Source organism: Geotrypetes seraphini, chromosome 3 (assembly GCF_902459505.1).
Source record: "Geotrypetes seraphini chromosome 3, aGeoSer1.1, whole genome shotgun sequence".
NCBI classification, from domain to species: Eukaryota; Metazoa; Chordata; class Amphibia; order Gymnophiona; family Dermophiidae; genus Geotrypetes; species Geotrypetes seraphini.
Window position 1 is genome coordinate 371610260 of NC_047086.1, and position 22070 is coordinate 371632329.

The following is a 22070-nucleotide window of genomic DNA, read 5'->3' on the forward strand; positions in this document are numbered from 1 at the left end:
AGGGCCCGAACCCACTTTCCAAACATGCCTCCCAGTCCCATCCTATCCATCACATCCCAAAGAAACCCCCAAATAACCCTATCAAATGCTTTCTCGGCATCCACTGATATCAAAACTGCTTTATCTTGGCCCCTGCCTGCTTCCCATAATATGTTTAAAGTTCTTCTAATATTATCGCTCACCTGTCTCCTCTGGATAAATCCCGCCTGATCTTGATGTATCAGTTTTGGTAGTACCTTTCCCAATCTTTGTGCTAGAACCTTAGCCAGGATCTTTGCATCTTGGTTCAATAGTGATATGGGTCTATATGATCCACATAGCAAAGGATCTCGCCCTGGCTTGGGTAACACAACCACCCCTGCCTCTCCCATTGTAGACGGTAACCCACCTCCCTCAGATAGCCCATTAGCCACTCTTACCAAAAGGGGTCCCAGTTGTTCCGAGAATTGTTTATAATATCGACTAGTGTACCCGTCTAGTCCCGGTGATTTTCCATTCTTCAACCCGTTTATCACCCCTGTGATCTCAGTAAGTTGAATCGGTTCCCTTAAATAACTCTTATCCTCATCTGATAATTCGGGTAGCTGTAGTGAGTCCAGAAAGGCAGTCTGTTTTCCCTTGTCCCAATTCTCCGGTTGTCCATATAGCCCTGTATAGAAAGCTAGGAATTCTTTTTGTATCTCTGAGTCCGTCACCCTCACCGCCCCACTTACTCCTTTCTTAATTCTCGTTATGGTGCTCCGATTTTGTTTAATCTGTATATACCTAGCCAGTTGCGCGCTAGCTTTGTTGCTATGTTCATAGATATTTAATTGAAATCTTTCGCGCGCTCGTTCTGTCTCTTCTACTTGAAGTTGATACAAGGCGTCCCTGATCCTTTGCAATTTGGCCAGTATGTGGGGTTCCCCCTTACTCTGATGTTGCAATTCCAATTTTGTTAACTGGGTCCTTAAATCTAGGAAGGCTCGGGCTCTCTGCTTTTTAAACCTAGCCCCCCATTTAATAAATTCTCCCCTAACTACCGCTTTTAGCGCATCCCATAGCACAGCATCTGATACCGCCCCAGTGTCATTCAGTATTAAGTATTCATCAATCACCGATTCCACAGCTGATATCACCAGAGGGGAACTCAACAGGGATTCATTAAGTTTCCAATATCTACCTCCACCCGTATCTACCATATCTTCACATTTTAACCACACTGGCGCATGGTCGGATACATGCATCGGTTCTATCTCCGCTGTCCGCAGTCCCCCTGCCTGGTTCCTATGTATCCATACCCCATCCAATCTCGTGTAGACATTCTGTGCATGAGAATAAAACGTATAGGATCTCTGGGTCCCATGCAACAATCGCCATCCATCTACGAGGCCAAGAGATCCCATTAACGCCCGAAGTGCTGCAGCTGGCTTTTGATGTGATCTACGCCCTCCCCCAGAATGGTCTACCCCCGGTTCTGGTGGGACGTTAAAGTCTCCCCCCAGGTATATCGCTCCCTTTACAAACCTTCCCAGTTTTCCTCTCAATTTGTGATAATAGGTCTCTTGGCCCGCATTAGGCCCATAAACATTGATAATGGTCAAAGGTCGGCCCTGTAGAACCCCTTGAATTGCCAAACACCTGCCCTCTTCATCCCGATATTCCTTTTCCACCTGTAGGCCTAGGCCCTTTCTCACCATAATTGCCAAGCCCCCCGCCCTTTTTGATCCTCCCTCGCCCTGATGGGTCCAGAGCATATCAAACTTCGGCCTCTGAATCAAAGACACATCCCGTGGTCTCAAGTGCGTCTCTTGGAGAAGACAAATATCCCATTTCATCCTATAGAGTTCCCGGAACACTATACTTCTTTTACCCGGGCTATTAAGCCCATTTACATTCCATGATCCTATGACCAACCCCGGGTCCTTCCCCAGAGACCTCCCAGCCTTCATATTTCCCCGTCCGCCAGAATCCATACCCCCATCTTTACCCCTCCCCCCACCCCCCCTCCAGTTAGCTGATTCACCTATTTTCGAATCAGCCATATTGAGAAGTGAGTCACACCAATAAGGCCCATTAATACCCCTCATTCTCTGCTTAACCCCATCACGCACATTGTCATACTCACATTCATCCGCAGAAAAACCATACGCTCGTTAAGTACCTCAGTCACATCCAGATATATAGATAAACACAATTATCAACATGGTACCACTGCCCACATCAGTGGATCAACTTTGTCCACCATTACTCTCCCATCAGTGCTCATCCAATGGGACAGCAATGAGCACAGAGTAGGACAGTAAGGAGCACAGAGGCAACTCTGAACAAAGATGCCCCCCTCTCCCCCAGTCCATTGAATACCAAGTGTAAATGTCTATGTAGCGGTCCAAACTCCGCCTCAGGTAGCTGATGTCGATGGTCGGACTTCTTCAGCAATGCTCAGAGAGTCCCCTTCCCCCGTTCCCAGCAGCAAGTCCTTTCGATTTCCTTCCGAGAAGTCAGACGGTCGCCTGCATCCAAATTCTTTCAGTGCTATCCATGCATCCGGTACTGTGTCCACCTTCCTGTGTGTCCCATTTATGGTGAATTGTAATCCAAAGGGGAAGAGCCACCGATATCTGTATCCTTCAGCTCGCAATAGTTGAGTGATTTCTCGAAAGGCTCTGCGCTTCTGTAGCGTTGCAAGGGCCAGGTCTTGATACACCCCTATTTTCAACCCCTGCCATACAAAGTCAGGGCGGCGTCGTGCTGCTTGTAAGATTTTCTCTTTCAGTTGAAAATCACTGAAACAAGCTATTATATCTCGATTGCCTGGTCCCCTCAATTGTCCCAGACTTCTATGCACTCTCTGCAGTTCAATCATGGGTGTTTCCTTGGATCCCTCGTCTGCAAGTAGCATTTTGCAGTAGTCAGTCACCACTTCCCGTGCATCTTTATATCTCTCCAAGTCTGGAACCCCCTTGAAGCGCAGATTATTCCTCCTGGAACGATTTTCCAGGTCTTCCACCTGTTTCTTTAAGTCCTCTAATTGCGCTACCGCTGAATCTACTGCTGTTGTATTTTCCTCCATCGATGTCTCCACATGGCCTAGCGTTCCCTCCGCCACAAGAAGTCTGTTGTTTAGTTCGCTCACCTCTGCCCGTAGCTCCCCCAGCGCCGCTTTGACATCCGTCCGCAGCCCCACCATTTCTGCCTTCAAATCTCTGAACCATGATTCAATTTTCCCCTCTATATGATGTTCCGTGTCCGAGGCATTATTGTGGGGACTTTCAGACAGTAAAGTTACTTTCGGTTCCGCCATCTTGGGCGACGCCTTCGGGGAGCTGGGAGCTTGCGATCGGGTTTTTACCATCTTGGCGCTCGTAAATTGAAATTTCTCCAATCTCCTCCGACTCGCCATATAATCCGCGCTGCTGGTTCTCAGCGGGTGTCGCGCTCCTCGTCCTGGGAAGCAGTTTATAGTTCTGCAACCGCGAGCCCCATCAGAGCTCCGAAATTAAGCGGCCATCTACCGGGGTGACGTCACTTCCCTTCTTCGTGTATTTGTTTCTTATGGCTATTATTTACTACTACTATTTATTATTTCTGTAGTACCAGACGCATGCAGCGCTGTACATTAAACACAAAAGAGATAGTCCCTGCTCGAAAGAGCTTACAATCTAATTATGAAAGACACACTGATAAATCAATATATGCTGTTCATGTGGGGAAATACACAGGGAGAAGAGGTAGAGAGGGGTAGGGGGCTACAGAGGGAATGACAAACAAATGTGGTGCTTTACAAATTAGCAAGGTTAAGACTTAAGCAGTTTCAAAAAAAAGTGAGCCTTCGGCTTGGACTTGAATACCGCCAGAGACAGTTCCAGGCGTACGGGGCAGCAAGGAAGAAGGGACGGAGTCAGAGGTTGGCTGTAGAGGAGAAGGATACAGACAAAAGAGACCTGCCTGACAAATGGAGTTCCCGGGATGGAGTATAGGGAGAGATAAGAGAGGAGGGATATTGAGGAGCCGCAGAGTGAATGCACCTGTAGGTCAGTAAAAGGAGTTTGACACGCAGCTCCTGATTGGTAAGGCCTGACTTTAGTGCAGGAAGAGGTGGTCGGAGCATACAGCGAGTGATTTCCTTCACTCGCCGGCGCTCCAGCTGCTAAATCCTGCCTCTCCCCGCTGCTCTCTCCAGTCTCCCCCACAAAAAAAACGTATTCGTGGTTTTTCAAGATTCGCGGGGGTTCCTGGAACGGAACCCCCGCGAATATCGGGGGAGTACTATATATTAATTGTGTTTATAAAAATGTATAAACAAAGCCCTGCCAGCTGAACATCTCTTTCTCTTGTTCAGCAGCCAGAACTTTGATTTATAAGGAAGGTATAAGCTAAATATTGCAGTACTGAGGCTTGTATGGATGCTTCGGAGACGGGGATGGTGGTCAAGAGACGGGGCGGTGATGGGGACAGATTTTCCCCGTGTCATTCTCTAGTCCTGACAAAATGAATTACTTGGTGTGCCCCGCTTTCCAGCATCCAGATAGGGTCCAGGCAACCGCCTAGCACGCTGGGGCTTACACAAGTCATGCCCTTGCACAGAAGCTATAGTACTCATCAAGGAATCTGAGAGGTGAATCCTCTCTCTGGTCTGTGCCAATTTTTTTGCATAGAAAGGAAAACAAATTCCAGCTGGTCTTATGTGACGCTTTTAGTTTAAGGTATACATTTTATCTCACAACATACAGCAGCATCTTTTATAGAGCCCACAACAGTGATATATTTCACTGGCTCCTGTTGGATATGGAATGGTATCAGAAGCCAGGTTCTAAATTTCAGATGTCCACATAACCCGATACTTGTGAATTTCCCACAGCCGATTCAATCCATAACGTGCCTGTGTGGTAGATGATAAAAAAGGCATATTCACCTCGTGACCACAGAAAGCTGTGAATCTCCCTGACGACTTTCTTGTAAAATTCCTTCTTCCATTCGCCTAAAGCATTCCACTCCGCTTCCACGAAATGAGCAGCGACATCCTTGAATACAACTGGCCCCTGGAACAGCAAACAAGACCCACTAAGTCAGTTTCATTATAGTGTTTGTGTAATAAGACTTTGTTATACGACTCTTGACAGCGAGATCAAATCTACAGTCGATTATAGTATGAAGAGAGCTCTATTCCTTTAAACTATACAGTATAGTATTTTGAAAAGATTCCCTACTTGGAAAGCTCACATTCTGACTAATTCAATAGCTGGAAGGAGAGGTAAGTGGACCAGGAATTTCAGCTTTTGTGGGGTGGATGAAGGAAAACATAGCAACAACTAATGATAGGGGAGGGAGAAGGGCTGGTGGATTTGTTTCTAAAGACAAGACAGACAAGAAATGAAGTCAAGCCTGGGGAGAGGAGAAAGAGAGTAAGTGTGTGTGAGAGATGTTGAGAATCTAAAGGTGTGTGCATTGTTGCTATTATCAGGCTTTAATTAATCATGTTGCAGCATCTCCAGTCCTCTCCAAACATCTCTTCTGCTTTCTTTCACTCCTAACCCCTGTCCTTGGCATGATACAGCATCTTTTCCCCCACTTAAAATTCAACATGACCAGCTCCTCATGTACCTTAAAGATGGTTCCATTGCAAATTAGAAAAAAAATATGTAGACAAAAAATAAACTGGGAATCACAAGTTAAACAGCATGTGATGCAACAGTGGAGAAAGAAAAAAAGGGAAATGTATTTCCTTGTCTAGTGAACACAATGCAAAGACATCCGATGTGTACATTTCTCAAAGCTAACATTTTTCAGTTAATAAATTTTAAATAAAATGCTTTTTCTACCTTTGTGGTCTCGACCTTTTATTTTTCCATCATGTTGGTTCCAATTTCTCTTTTCTGCTTTCCTGTCTTTCCTCTGCTAATTCTCCTTCAAGTGGCTGCTGTCCATTTGTCTTTTCTCCTCTCTCCTGTCTTGTTCCATTCCCTCATTACATCTGCCTCTGACATACTGGTCTTTCCTCTCTTTTTCTTTAATGCTCTCTGTTCACTCAAATTTTACCCTCCATCACCCTCCTTCTTTATACTTTTCAGCTTCCTATCAAATTCTCTCCTATTAGCTCTCCCATTCCCCAGCTCACTCCTTCTCCAGCCTTCCACTCCCTTTCATCTTTAATTCTACCCCCTGTTATCATTATCTTCCTCCCCTCCCCCAGCCTCTCCCACATGGTTCCACTATTCCTAGCATCTTTTCCTTCCATTCTTCTGGGTCAGCATCTGCTTCCTCTATCTCCCAGTTCCTCTCACTCTACCCTTCCCCAGCATCTTCTAATTTTTTCTCTTCCTTCCTGCCCCCTTTCACCCATGGTCCAGTATTTCTCCCTCCCTCTTTCCCCTCCACTATCATATCTAACACCTCCCTTTCTCCCACTGTTCACCATCTCTCTCTCTTCCCCTCTCCCTTGCATCCTAGGTCCAACATATCCTCCCCCCCCATGCATCATCTCTCCTTTCTATCCCCTCTCCCTCCCACAGCATCTCTCCTCTCTTGTCCCTCCCTCCTACCCACATCCAACAATTTTCCCTCTCTTCCCTCCTATTGCCCAGTCTTTCCTTCCCCGGTCTAGATTACACCCCCCCTCCCTCCATGTCCTACCCAGCAACGGTGCAACCTGACAGCCGGTATCGTGGGAGCTCCGTAGCCCTGCACTTCCCTCTCTCCCTCCTTTCAGAGGCTAAAGGGCCAGCAGCAGTGGTAGTGATTTCTACTCACTGCCTGCAGCTAACCTAGAAGATTTCTCTCTACTGCGTCCCACCCAGGTCATGGGGGACTTGGCAACGCTAAGATCTCTTGAGATCTTCCTCCTGAACTTCTGTTTACGTAGCTCGGGAAGATAAACACAACCTTCCGCCATGTCGAAGAGGACTCCCATATATTCCAGGCACTGGGTCGGCTGTAGTTGACTTTTTCAGAAGTTGATTATCCAGCCCAAGCCACTGCACAGCGTAATCACTTTCCTGATGAGAGGGGGCTCCAATTAGCCAATTGTCCAGGTAAGGATGCACCTGAATGCTTATCCTGTGGAAGTGAGCCACTACTACCACTATCACCTTGGTAAAGGTGCACAAGTCATAGCCAAACTGAAAGGCAGCGCTACAAACTGGAATTGTTGCTGGAAAACATGGAATGTTCAGGTCCAATATAGGCCTCCAATCTTCTGTGCCTTTCTTGGGCATATCTGCCAGAGCCCAATTCTTTTTCGAGAACTCATCTTATGCCGTATACACTGCACCATCACTCGGACTCTGGCCTCCTTTTCTAGTCAACCTGCTGAGGAATTGATGAACAGATCTGGAGGAGGGAAAGAAAATTCTACTCTGCCCATCCTGAATGTCCAGGACCCGGCTGTTCCCACTCTCTCTAGAAAGCCAACAGCCACCTGCCAACATGAGGAAGCGAGGCTGTCGACCTGGCATCATTATGGTTTCTCATTGGTTGAGCCACCAAAGGAACTCGAAGGTTGTTGGTGCCTGTAACTGCCAAATCTCTATCTGTACCCCTGAAAAGACCTCTTGGAAGAAGAACTGAAGGAAAATTGGTGAGATCTCCAAAAGGAACAAAAATTACCTCTGCCACCCCCGGTGGAATGCCGAATATCCTGCTGTCCATACCTTTGCCAAAAAGCATCTACCCCTTAAAGGGTAATCTGCTGAGAGTGGCCTCAGAAGATGAATCACCCGCTCACTGCCTAATCCAAAGCCTCCAGCGGGCAAAGATGGCATAAGTCAAAATTTTGCTCATGACTAATGATATCATAAAGAGCAACGGCCACATAGTCCACTCCTTCCATAATCATGTGTGGACAAGTGTCCCTCAGTTCTGAAAGACTATGCCACAATCTGGTATGACAGGCCCGTGCCACGAAGGAGGCAGCTGATGCTGCTTTGATACCCAAAACCAGCGCTTCAGAATGTCTTTAAAGGACCACATTCACCTTACAATCCTGTGCGTTCTTCAGCATCACTCCTCCCTCACTAGGAAGAGAAGTATGCTTGGTCACTTGCGCTACTGCAGAATCCACTTTTGCTTGCGAAAACAGCTGTTGAAAGTCCAGAGCCATAGGATAAAGCCTAGGCATAGCTTTGGCTACCTTTAGGGAGCCTTCAGGACAGTCCCATGGATCAGTGACTAAGGAGGTAATGTCCGGACGGGCTGGAATAAAGGTAGTCTGTGCATTATTGCCGCTTATAACGGAACATTAGGAAGTGGAAGGTTGTTAGGGCTCCAACTTCAACTCACAGAGGGTGTCGGAAATGACATGTGAAATGGAAGCAGACTTGAAAAGATGGCGCACCTAGGGATCACCACTCTGATCAATAGTCACCACAGCCTCCTGACCTCCGGTCCCCGATAGGGACGCCAAATCATTCCAGTCCTCCCAGTTCTGCTCCGACTGGACACTGACACTTATTTATTTATTTAGTCAGTCATTTATTTAGCCTGTCCTCCCAAAGGAGCCCAGAACGGGTTACACGAGAACATTCATAATATGGGTAGGACAAACTTTAGTGAGAAATATAGACTTTACAGCATTTACAGTATAGACAGAGGGAGGTTTAGACTACAGCATTTACAGTGAAGACATAAAATACAGACTTAGTAGACATCGGGTAGATTGAATTGCAACATTTATAGTGTAGCTATATCATGGAGGTAACAGAGCTTTCTTAGCAGGTGGCTGCATCTTTGTTGTTGGAGAATGTGGTAGTGGTTCAAGTTATATTTGTGGTGGCCTGCAAGTTTTAGAGATACCATTTGGTGTATCAGGTAATAATAATAACAGTTTATATACCGCAGGACCGTGAAGTTCTATGCGGTTTACAAAGATTAAAAGATGGTACAAATAGATTGAACTTAACATGGTGGAAGCTAGTGATTAACAGCTCAAGGGATCAGTTATTGAGGAGAAAGAGTTGTACGGGTCAGCTGCCTAGATATTTCAGGAACAGATATGTTTTTAGGTGTTTCCTGAATTCCCTATAAGTAGTAGGTGTAAGCAATTGTTCTAGATCTTTACCCCATAATGCTGCCTGATGAGAGAAAAGGTATTGGTGGTGTCTTTTGAGTTTACATCCTCTGACTGGAGGGGAAACGAAGTTCAAATGTGAACTTCTCTTATGTCTGCTGGCTGAGAAGGAGAAAAGGTCAGTTATGTATTTAGGGGCTAGACCATATAGTACTTTAAAGCAGAAACAGGCGAACTTAAATTTCACGCGTGCCTCCATCGGCAGCCAATGCAGCTGTCGGTAGTAAGGTGTCACATGATTAAATTTCTTCAGCCCAAAAATCAGTTTGACTGCTGCATTTTGCACCAATTGTAATCGTCGCATATTCTTTTAGGAAATTGTTAAATAGGCGATGTTACAGTAATCAAGTTGACTCAGTACGAGGGATTAAGAACATAACATAAGAACATAAGCAGTGCCTCCGCCGGGTCAGACCATAGGTCCATCCTGCCCGGCAGTCCGCTCCCGCAGTGGCCCAAACAGGTCACGACCTGTCTGCATCACCAGAAGGGGCTCCCTTGCCACCTTGGTTTCTCATTGAAGTCCTATCTTCCCATCGAAGTCCTAACCCTCCGGTCTTGCACATGCACAACCTGGTTGGGTTTCTATACTTATTACCTGGTTAGCTTTCTATACTTGTGTTACATCCCAGCTCCTCCCTCAGTATCCCACGATCCCTTTATCCCTCAGGAATCCGTCCAATCCCTGTTTGAATCCCTGTACCGTACTCTGCCTGATCACTTCCTCCGGTAGCGCATTCCAAGTGTCCACGACCCTTTGGGTGAAAAAAAAACTTCCTTGCATTTGTTTTGAACCTATCTCCCTTCAATTTCTCCGAATGCCCCCTCGTACTTGTTGTCCCCTTCAGTCTGAAGAATCTGTCCCTATCCACCCTCTCTATGCCCCTCATGATCTTGAAGGTCTCTATCATATCTCCCCTGAGCCTCCTTTTTTCCAGAGAGAAGAGCCCCAGCCTATCCAACCTCTTGGCGTATGGGCAGTGTTCCAGCCCTTTTACCAGTTTCGTTGCTCTCCTTTGGACTCTCTCAAGTACCGCCATGTCTTTCTTGATTGTACCAGGATTCTAAATGCTGACATATCAAAATATGCTCTAATGGATCGAAGTTTCCAGAGAGTGAAAAAAACCCTTTCTGATTAAGGAGTCTACCTGATCCTTCATGGTTAAGCATTGGTCTAGTGTTATACCCAATACCTTCATAGTAGATTGAATAGGATAACTGAGGTTATTGATGCATAGCGGTGTTTTGGTGTCAAGCGGGTGTGGCAAAGCTACAAAAAATTTTGTTTTTTCTGCATTAAGTTTCAGTTTGAATTCAGTCATCCATTGTTCCATCAAATTTAGTGCTTCTGATGCCTTGGGAGTAATTTCCAAGAGAGAGTTAGTGAATGGAATGATGATCGTAAAGTCATCTGCGTAACTGAATAATTTTATCCCCAGCTGGGTCAATTGCGCACCTAGTGAGGACATGTAGACAATGAAAAGCAATGGGGATAGTGGTGATCCTTGCGGTACGCCAGATGGATTGCTCCAGGTATCGGAGAGATCGTAATTGAAACGTACTTGATCGGTACGGGACATAAGGAAGCCACGAAACAAGCCCAATACCTCTTCCCTAATACCAATTGCATCTAGGCATTGTAGCATTTTCCCATGGTCAACTAGGTCAAAGGCAGAGCTCATATCAAATTGCATGATCAGGGCATTAAGGCCCTTACTAAACAAGAGATGCAGATTATCTAAGATAGCCGCAATTACCATCTCAGTACTGAACAAAGGTCTAAAACCAGACTGAGTTTCATGCAAGAGAGAGAACTGATCAAGATATTCCATCAGTTATGGAATGGATGCTACTGGTCTATAGTTGGTTACCAGTGCTGATGATTCTTTGCTATTCTTTGAAATCCATCTGTCAGGGGTGTAGACGCGGGTTGTTAAGGAGCTGGGTTTGTAAAAAGGAAGGTTTTCACGGCCTTCCTGAAGTTCCAAAGACTGTCTAGTGATCTAATGGATGGGGGGATGATGTGCCATAATCTGGGTATGTAATGAGAATAAGTGCGTCTTCGGGCCGTCTCAGACGTGAGCGAGCGACCAGATGGCAGGATCAGCCATTTTTCTGTTTGAGATCTCAGTGATTGGTTGGGGACAAAAATTTGTAGTTTTGATGCTACGTAGTTTGGTGTTATCTTGCGGACAGTCTTGAAGGCTAACACCAAGGCTTTAAAACGCATCATTATTGGATAAGCAGCCAGTGCATGGAAGTTAGTGCAGGGGGTGAAGTGGTCGCGGAAGGCCATGTTTTTTAGGAGTTGGATTGCGGCGTTTTGCACCCCTTGGAGACGGGAGAGTGTTTTGCTAGTAGGCCCACCAGTAGAGCGTTGCAGTAACCTAGGCTGGATAATACAAAACGCGTATAGTAGCCAGCGTGTTCTGAGGTGGAGAAGCCTGCTTGGGACAAGAATCCCTTTGTACTGAATCCCTGGCTAGGAAGCCCGAAGGACCCCTATAAGACCTCAGACAGGGGTGGTATGGCCTCCTCCGCCTCCATGCACTAACGCTTCACCCCTTCACTGCGTGTTGCCTCTAGAGCAGTGGTTCCCAACCCTGTCCTGGAGGAACACCAGGCCAATTGGGTTTTCAGGCTAGCCCTAATGAATATGCATGAAGCAAATTTGCATGCCTATCACTTCCATCATATGCAAATCTCTCTCATGCATATTCATTAGGGCTAGCCTGAAAACCCGATTGGCCTGGTGTTCCTCCAGGACAGGGTTGGGAATCACTGCTCTAGAGGACACCAGGCTTTTTGGGGTTCTAGCCCCCTGGAGGACTCAAAAGAGGCTGAGTCCAAAGCTCCCGCATTTCTTCCTGTGCCTCACTGCACATGGAACACGGCTGTTCCTCAGTCAGCAAGTCTGCACACAAAATGCATGAACTACAGCTAGATTGGCCTGGGAAATCCATTAGAGATGATCCCTAGGCAAAATGAGGGGTTTTGAGGCAAAAAAAAGCAATACAATTCCAAGATGGCAACTGCCAGAAAAATCATGCCAAAAACTGCTTGTGGGAGCTTACCAGAAAATCAAAATGGCAAAAAGTGGGTTTTAGAGGTGAGAGAACCTAACTAACTCCAAAAACCCTCAAATCTACCATTTTTAGATCCCCCTCCTGATTTTCCCTATAGAGAATAAAGGGAATGCTTACTGTGACTTCTGGTGGCTGTCAGCTTGCAGCAGTCTTCCTGAAGGGAAAGGATTTCTGCCTCAGAAAATACAAGAAACAAGTACATCACTGGAAATCTTCTGGATGCCGGTCAGACGAACCCTAAGGACTCCAATACATCAGGGGAGAAAATTTGCAGCCAGCTCCCTGATACCCAGAGGGTTGTTACACACAGCCTGCGCTCAAGCCCCTGATGGATCAGTGGACGAGCAAGCTCTTAGAAGAATGGACCTTGAACTCTTGATGGGACACAAAGCAGGCTGGCTCCACAAGTACTCTAAGAGATTGGCCTGCAAGCAACAACCGCCCTCGTGGGTCCGTGTCCTTTCTCTTTGAGCACCGAGACCACACAGCAAAAAAGGAACCGACAGAAAAAATACCTGAAAATAATCAAAAGAATGCACAGCAGATCAGAACACACCTTCTCAGTTTACTTGCAGAAGGAAAAACTGAAGGGCAAGTTGTTCTGTACTGCTGGAGAGGAGGAGTTGAGAGTTTGGAGCAACACCCTTCTGCAAAGTTTCCAACTATTGGGAAGCAACAGCTACAGTACAGAATCCTATGTCTTTGCAACAGAAATGGTTGATGAAGTTCACCAATTGACCCTAAATGAGATAGAAGAGCTGCTGACATTTCATCAGAACATGTACATACCATTCTACACGAAAATTAAGGCATGAGGAAGTTAAGTGCGAGATGGGTGTCGCGTTTGCTAACCGTCAACTAAAAATGAATTGGACATTTCAAAAACTTGTCTTGAGCATGTTAAGCAAAATGAGAATGATTTTGTGGCGTTTTGTGACTATCAATGAAACTTGGGTTCATCTCATACTGCCGAGTTCAAACAACATTCCAAACAATGGACAACAACATATGAAACAACTCCTTAGAAAGCGAAAACAGCTCCATTGGCTGGGAAGGCGATGGCTACCGTCTTTTGGATTTCCACTGGATAATTTTTATTGACTATTTGCAAAAGTGAAAAACCATTAATGGCAAATACTATGCTGGCTTATTACGACGTCTCAGCGCTGAAATCAAGATGAAACATCCTCATTTGGCCAAGAAGAAAGTTCTCTTACACCTGGACAAAGCCCCAGCTCACACGTCAACAATCGCGATGGCAAAATTGCATGAATGTGTCATTCAAATTAATTCCCCATCTACCAGACTCTCTGGATTTGGCCTGTGCAACTTCTTTCTGTTTCCAAAAATAGCTGTTAGGGCAGAAATTTTCTTTGGATTCTGCGGTCCTGAGCTTAAGGAAGAACAGATGAAATTTGTGTGGGGATGGGAATTTATGCAGAACGAGGCAGGGCTGGAAGGAACAGGGTGGGGTCTTATGTCCTCTTTTTTTATTTTTTTTGAGTAACCCTATGCAGGTAGTTTTTGGAGAGCTCAGCTTTCCACCACAAGGTTACCAGTCAGAGTGGGATATGGGCCTGGCTTTCTTTCTCTACCACTGCACCAACCACCAGGTTACTCCAAGGACCTAATTGCAGCTCTAAGAGGAGTGTTCATTATACCTATAGCTGTCATAGAAATCTACTGTCACTTTCACCTTGGGGGGAGATGGGTCAGTTACCCCTGGGAGATAAAGGGAAGTCATGACCTTGTCCCTCCAGTGGTATGTGGTCAGTCTGGGCTCCTCTTTGGCACTGATTTATTACTGAAACAGGTCCAGCCTGAAACATCTATTATTTTTTTTTTTTTTGCCCCTGCATGTTCCATTATGGTAGAAAAACATCTAAATCATAAGCCCAACACGCCTCCAACGTTCTCTCTTGAGATTTAGATACACTGCTACATAAAAACTGCACAGAAAATAAACACTGATTTGGAAGTTTTGGCTTTGCACCACTTTTTGGACCTTTTTCTGTTTTCAAAATGAGCCCCTAAGCCGGCTTCTATCAACAACGCTTTCCCTTCATTCCCACCTCTTGCGTGTTTTCAGCCAGTATCTGTCCAGTTTCTTCTTCTGAGACAGAGGCTCATAGGTGACCCACAACAACTTCTCCTCCCCCCTTGCCCCTGCATTTCAGTTCCTTTAATACCATTTCTGACAGGCACTCAGGCTCTGCAAATTAGTAAATAGGGCTGGACTCTAACTGAGGTAAAAAGAGCAAAAAAAAAAAAACAAAAAACCTGCAATTTTATCAGAGCTTAGTGAACAGATTCCTAACTATGAAGCCAGTTGCTCAAGGTCAAGAGGAGGGGGCTTTGAGCCCTGCTTTCCCTTGTGCTCTAATCACTAGGCTACTGTTCTGCTCCAAAACAAACAGGGAAGGTTGGAAGGGCAGCACAGGGAAAAGTTGTGTGGTTTTTGTTCCCTGTTTCCAAGCTGAGAGAGAGAGAGGAATTTCTTACCTGATCAGAAACCAGGACAGACATTTTCTTCTTTTAAGCTGCTGCGATGAATTCAGACGGGGGGAATTCCTGTTCCTGGAAAGATTAATACAACATATACATATAAATAGCCTCTTTTATTCTCAACTTTTAGCAAGGTCGGCTTTCCTACGGCCTCCCTCCCACCTTTTTACTCCGTGGAATGCATTTGGTCCCTGTTAAAGCCCCTCCTCGCCTCCTTTGCGGCTCTGGGGCTGCCAAGGGTTTCCAGGCCTGGGGGAGGAAGAAAGTTTCTGCTTTCTTCCTTCGGATTCTTTTCTTTTCCTCGCAGGCCCGCAGACTCTAGGAAGAGACGGCAACTGCGCACGCGCAGAGCGGCTGAGGTCATACTGTGGGATTCCACAGCCCTTAAGGTGGCTTTGAACAGATGGCCGCATAGAAGCGACGTGTCTGACAGGATGGAAAAGTCCTCCTGTTACATTTTGTGGACTCTCTGGTTTAATTAAAAAAAACACACACACACAAAAAAAAGCCTGTTAAGAATTTCAAATTAGTAGCTGCGGAGGAAGCAGAATAGTTCAGTAATTTTCTATGGCACTGCAAGCAAGACATACAGCAGTGATTGTTCACTAAACATGTAAGAGAGAGAATCCCTGCTCAACAGAGCTTACAATCTAATCAATACGGACAAACACGTCAAATAAAGGGTTATGGAATTACTTATGGTGGGAATGACTAAACAGACATGGGTACTGAACAAGTAAATAGGAGTTAGGAGGTAAAAGCAGCCTCAAAAAGGCGGGCTTTTTAGCCTAGATTTGAACACCGCCAGAGATGGAGCTTGACTACCAAGGCAGGGGAGTCTATTCCAGGCAGACAGTGCAGCAAGATAAAACGAATGGAGTCTGGAGTTAGCAGTGGAGGATAAGGATTCATATAAGAGAGATTTACCAGATGAGTGGAGTTCCTGAGAAGGACTGTAGGGAGAGATAAGTGGAGATGTACTGAGAAGCTGCAGAGTGAATCAGTGGCGTACCAAGGGAGGAGGGGCGGGGGGGGGGGGGGGAAGTCCACCCCGGGTGCAAGCCCCAAGGGGGTGCACAGCTGGCCACCCTCCAGTGTTCTCCCTAGGGCAGTGGTTGGGCTCGCGAGCCGCTCGCGGCTCGTCTACAGCAGGGGTGCCCAACCTACTTCCCTTCTCACTGCCCTCCCCCAAGCCACTGCCGCCATCGGGGAACAGGCCGGATCTCCCTACTTCTCTTCCCCGCGGGGCTGACCAACTCTCACCACTCGACATCAATTCTGACGTCGGAGAGGACGTTCTGGGCCAGCCAATCGCTGCCTGGCTGGCCCGGAACGTCCTCTCCAACATTAGAATTGTCGTCGGGTGGCAAAAGTTGGTCGGCCCTGCGGGGAAGAGAAGCAGGGAGAACTTGGCGCCGGTCTGTTTCCGATGGCGGCAGTGGCATCCTATTCCCCGGCAGCGGTGGCAGCATGTTTCCCAATGGCGGTGGCATGGGGAGGGCAGGGAGAAAGAAAGAAAGAAAGGGGAGGGACAGGGAGCCAGAAATAAAGAAAGAAATGGGGCACGGAGAGAGAGAGAGAAAACCAGACATAGAGAAAGAAAGGGCGCATGGAGAGAGAAAGAAAGAAGGGGGCAGGGTGAAACAAAGAAAGAAATGGGGCACATAGAGAGAGAGAGAGAAAGACGGACATACAGAAAGAAAGGGGGCATGGAGAGAGAAAGAAAGAAGGGGGCAGGGTGAAATAAAGAAAAAGTTTGGGGAGGGAATGCGGTCTGGAGGAGAGGAAGCATACAGGAGGCTGAAAGAAGGGAAGAAATATTGGATGCACAATCAGAAGAATAAATTGCAACCAGAGACTGATGAAATTACCAAACAAAGGAAGGAAAAATGATTTTATTTTCAATTTAGTGATCAAAATGTGTCCGTTTTGAGAATTTATATATGCTGTCTATATTTTGCACTATGGCCCTCTTTTATTAAACCGCAGTAGCGGTTTTTAGTGTAGGGAGCCTATGAGCATCGAAAGCAGCATGGGGCATTCAGCGCAGCTCCCTGGGCTATAAACCGTTATCGCGGTTTAGTAAAAAGGGAGGGGGTATATTTGTCTATTTTTGTATAGTTGTTACTGAGGTAACATTGCATAAAGTCATCTGCCTTGACCTCTTTGAAAACCCGTGGAATAAAAATGATAATTAACATTTTCTCTGCGTACAGTGTGCTTTATGTTTTTAAAATTTTATTATTGGTAGATCATTTTGACTTGGCCACGAAGGTAAGGGGGAGGGAGGGAGGAGAGCTGCTAAAAGACATCTAGTAATCCTTGTAGGCTTGACTGTGCAGAGAATTATTTTTGTAAAATCATGTTTTGTTATGTGACTGGCATTATTTAGACTTTAATTTCTATGAATGAATAGAATGAAAATGATATAAAATTACTTGCTTGTTTTTATGTGTGTGCGCTGAAGGAAAGTGGAGAGAGAGTAGGCTGAGGACGCTGAAGGGAAATGGGGAAGAGAGAGTGGGGAGTAGGAACACCAGGGAAGGGAGAGGAAAGAGATGCCAAGACTATGGGAGGAAAGGAAAGGGGCTACCAGACCATGGAGGGGAGGGGGAGAGATGTCAGGGGGGAGGGGGAGGAGGCAGATGATATACCAGGTGGAAGGAAGGAGAGAAAGGAAGGAGAAGAGATGCTAGATAATGGAGTGGGAGGGGGAGACAAAAGGAGAGGAGAGAGATGCCAGGGCATGGGGGGAAGGAAGGGAAACTAAAGGAGACAAAATGCCAGACTAGAGGGAAAGAAAGGAGAGGAGGTGCCAGAGGGAGAGATAGGAGGGAGATGCCAGGGCATGGGGGGAGAGAAGGGAAGGAGATAGAGATGCCAGACCATGGGGTGGAGTGGGAAGGAAGAAAGGAAAGGAGAAGAGAGAGATGCTAGAGCATAGGGAAGGGGGTGAAGCCAAAATGAATCATGTACAAAGGAGAGAAAGGACATGGGATATACAGTTTATTGAAGGGACATAGAAAGAGGGAAGATGCCATATGGAACAGAGAGAGGGTGGACAGTGGATGCAAGGGGTAGAGAGAGAGAGAGAGAGAGAGAGGGAACAAGCTGGGTGGAAGGGGAAAAGAGAGGGCAGATGTTGCATGGAAGGGAGAGAGGACAAATACTGTATAGAAATAAGAGAGCAAAGAGAAGTTGATTAAAGCAGAAACGACAAAAGATAGAAAGATTTTTTTGTTGCTTTACTTAGAATCAAGTAGTATTGTAACTGTATTGATAAAATTTTATAAATAGGAAATGGAAATAAGGCAATTTTTTAAACTAAATCCTTTTTTCCTCAGGTCAGGACAGGATACCATAACAGTACTGTTCTGAAGAAAGATTTGGCCTCTGAAAGCTAATTGAAAAATGGATTAGTCCACAGTGTTTAAGATGCTGCCTTTTCCTAGGTACACTCTTGTTGTGTGATATGTGGATTGTTACTAAAAATCATATTTTTCATATAGATGGGGGGGGGTGTCAAGAAATGATGGGCCCCAGGAGTCACATATGCTAGGTACGCCACTGGAGTGAATGCACTTGTAAATCAGTAAGAGTGGGGTTACCATATTACTCCTGGTAGAATTCTGCATGACTGCGCAATGCAGAATTTGTGCAGAATTCCCCCTTTCTAGTACAGACTCTCAGATGGTGTCAGCTATCGGGTTGCGGTATCAGTAGTGATTCCTACATGCTACCTGCCATTAATCCAGAAGTCTCTGCAGCAGAGGGGAAGCTTCTGGGTTAGTGGCAGGCAACATGTGTGAATTGCTGTCGATACTGTGACTCCATGAAGCAAGCCTTACTAGAGAGAGTAAGGGCCCATGGAGGGGTGGGGGGGAAGGGGAGGAAGAAAAGCTGGCATAGGGGAAGGGAGGGGTGAGAAGAAGAAAAGATGCTGGCACATGGGAAGGGGTGAGAGGTAGGGAAAATGCTGGCACATGGGGAGGAGAGGGGTGAGAGGAAGGAAAAATGCTGGCATGGGGAGGGGTGAGAGGAAGGAACAATGCTGGCACAGGGGGAGGGGAGGGGTAAGAGGAAAGAAAAATGCTGGCACAGGTGGAGGGAGACATGCATAGTGAGGGGAGAGTGAAATGTTGCACATGATAATGGAGGGAAGGAAGGAATAGATGGTGCATGGATGGGGTAGAGAGGGTTGTCCCAGTGCACAAGGCAAGGGGAGCGAGAGATGGTAGACAGTGGGAAAGAAACAGAAATATTGGATATGGCAGTGGGAGGAAGGAAGGAAATGCTGCATGGGGGAGAGATGCAAGGGAAGGAGAGAGAGAGCAGTTGGACATGGGAGTGGATGGGAGGGAGGGATAGATACGAGGTGGAAGGGGAGAAGGAGGGGGATGTTGGATCCAGGAGCGAATGGAGCGATGGAGAGATGCCTGGTAATGGGAGTGAGGGAAGAGAGTGGGAGAAATGCTGGACCATGGGGGGAGTGCAGCAGGGAAGAGATAGGGAAATGTTAAGCTATGGGGGCAGGGAGGGAAGGAAGATAGAGCAGATGCTGGACTATAAGGTGGAGAAGGAAGACACTGAGAATGGTAGAACCCTGAGAGGAAGGAGAGGGTGGCAAGGAAACGGATGAGAGGATAGATATAACAGGGTCGAAATATGGTAATGGAAGTACATTAAAGATAAAAGGGAATGGAGGGCTGAGGAAGGAATGAAATGGAGAATGGGAGAGAAAATGGAAATCTGATATGTAGCTGAAAAGTGAAAACGAGGAGAAGGGTAAGAAAGAGGCAGAAAGCTAAAAAAAAGAATGATCAATATGTCTGAGGCAGGTGTATTGAGGGAACAGACAGGAGAGAGTAGAAAAGACAAATGGATAGCAACCACTTGAAGGAGAATTAGCAGAAGACAGGAAAGCAGAAAAAAGAAACTGGAACCAACATGATGGAAAAAAATAAAACATCTAGACAAATAAGGTAGAAGAAAACCATTTTATTTTAAATGGAATATGGATAATAATTAGTAAAATATTGCTTAAATTTTGACAAATAAACTTGCAGAATTTTCTAATTTTGTGCGCAGAATTTTGAATTTTTTTGCACAAAATTCTGCCAGGAGTACCATATTTATTCAGTTTTCTATTCCATTTTCCCAAGGGAATTCGGAACAGTTTACATGAATTTATTCACCCAAGCATATCCTCTTTTTAGAGGACCGTCCGGGCAGTTTGTCTGGGTTTAGAAGCTTGGGGCTATGCGCATGTGTGTGATGTCATCACATCATATCCTAGCATGCGTGTGACATCATCACATCACATGCATGCATGCTCGGAGGCCCTCCATCTCAGGAAGGAGAGGAGAAGATGTTCATGTGGGGGCAGGGCGGGGGCAGAATTGGGTGGGGCTTGGGTAGAAGGGGACGGAGCCACATGTCTTCTTTTTTGCAGGAAGAAATGTGGTAATCCTAAGGGCTCCTTTTACTAAGCTGCACTAGCGTTTTTAGCACGCACTGAAGATTAACGCGCGCTAACCCCCGCGCTATGCAGAAAATACTAACACCAGCTCTATGGAGGCATTAGCGTGTAGTGTGCGGGGCAATGACGCTAAAACCACTAGCGCAGCTTAGTAAAAGGAGCCCTAAGTAAGAAGAGTTTGCGGAAACACAATGGATAGCAATATCCAACAGGGCCCCCAATATCAAACAGGGCCCCCAATATCCAACAGGCAAAACAGGGGGCCCTGTTGGATATTGTGGAACTATTATGCCAGCGGTGATGACTGTTTAGCTGCTGTGCTGTTTGTCTATGCTCCACTGTGCGGGTTTTTCCTGCTTTCACGTCTCAGCACTATGTCAAAGAACCTTTGGAATACCACATTTTCAGATAAGTGATGATATTGAAAGACTGTGTTATTTTATAATATAATTCCACTTATCTTGGAGTTTTTGACCGAGGATGTGTCTGCTGGTCTCAAATTGGTGTTTTTGAGATTAGCTTGTCTATGTGGGTAGTTTTTTTTGGAACCCCTATTAGACACTTAGGTCTTTTCTCCTTTTTTCTGTGTACCATAGGTAGTGATGAATTACATTGGATGTTGTTTATGGTTATATACTATTCATAGGACTCATTGAACAATGTCTCTGTGATAGCAACAATATCCAAGTCAACCTTTAACATCAGGGCTTGTAGATCCTGAACTATACTTTATTTAAACTACATGCAGTGGCGTAGTAAGGTGGGGCGGGGGAGTGGACCGCCCCCCGGTACCATCTTGGTGGGGGCGCCAACACCTCTCTACCCCTACCCCCACTCCTCCCCTGAACACCTTCAATGCACCCCCACCATACCTCTGACTCTTTGCTGACGCGAGCAGCAGCTCCAGCCTGCTCTTCACACTGGTCTCAGCGTTCCCCTCTGATGTCACTTCCGGGTTCCACGACTAGGAAGTGACATCAGAAGAAGAGCCAACGTTGGGATGGACAGCAAGTTAGAGATTATGCTTTCGCCAGAGAAGCTAAACAGGTAAGGGGAAAGGGAATGGGAGCGCACGTGGCCGGGGGGAGAGGAGGCAGAAAAGAGGGCGAGGGGGTGCCACCGCCCCGGACGCCTCCCACTCTCACTACGCCACCGTCTGTACTCATTGCTTTCCAGCAACATTTTACTGGTATCTTCTGTACACTTCTCCCTAAGTATTCACTGTGATAGGGGATTAACAAACCCGCGAATACAGAAAAACCGCAAATAACTTTTTCATATGTTACTTGCGGTTTTCTATTAAAAACCATCATGAATATGGTGAAACCACGAATAACATGGCGGGAGACCTGGCCTGTTCCTGAAGGAGAGGCAAAACACGGTGAAGAAAGTGCTGGGAATCGACAATTTTCTCTGTAAACGCTTGGAATCGGCGATTTCTCTAGGCAAGCTGATGCAATTTGGGGGGAGGAGCCAGCAAGCTAAAAACCGTGAACAATCGAAACCGCGATTGCTGAAACCGCAAATACATAGGGAGAAGTGTATAGTGTCTTGCCTACTCTCCTCTTCCCGTTTGTTGATGATGGTATTAGCTTACCTTCCCCGCTACTGTTGCATGTTTGCATTTTCTGAGGGTCCAATTATTTGAAATGTTTTGACCTCCATCTAACTTTTCTTACAATATCTACACCTGGCTCTTGAAATAGATTGTCTTGGTCTGGTCACAATGATCGATCTGGTACACTAGGACTTGGACTCCTCTTGATGCATTCTGTAAGACTTTAAAAGTCTGACTCCTACGATTATGCTTTTCCACGTTAGACTCAGCATTGGGCAGGTTGTTTTGTCAAGGTTGGGCACCTTTCTGGGACACTTTAACATCAAGAGCTAGAAGTCATCTGTTAAATGTATGAATATCTAATTGAGACTGTACTGGAGTGGATTTTTTGTTGTATTT

At 46.0% G+C, this 22070-nt stretch overlaps 1 protein-coding gene across 1 annotated transcript in view; it reads right to left on the reverse strand.

The window, feature by feature from the left end:
* The window catches only part of LOC117357823 (zinc finger protein 883-like), a 40997-nt gene extending 26021 nt beyond the window's left edge, over positions 1–14976 (reverse strand). Inside the window, exons 1-3 of the mRNA XM_033938976.1 lie at positions 14797–14976; positions 14632–14706; positions 4895–5021 (exon numbers count right to left, since the gene is read on the reverse strand). Of these exons, the coding sequence (XP_033794867.1) occupies positions 4895–5021; positions 14632–14655 (151 nt within the window). The 5' untranslated portion in view covers positions 14656–14706; positions 14797–14976. The remainder of the gene's footprint in view (positions 1–4894; positions 5022–14631; positions 14707–14796) is intronic.
* Positions 14977–22070: the final 7094 nt, after the last annotated feature.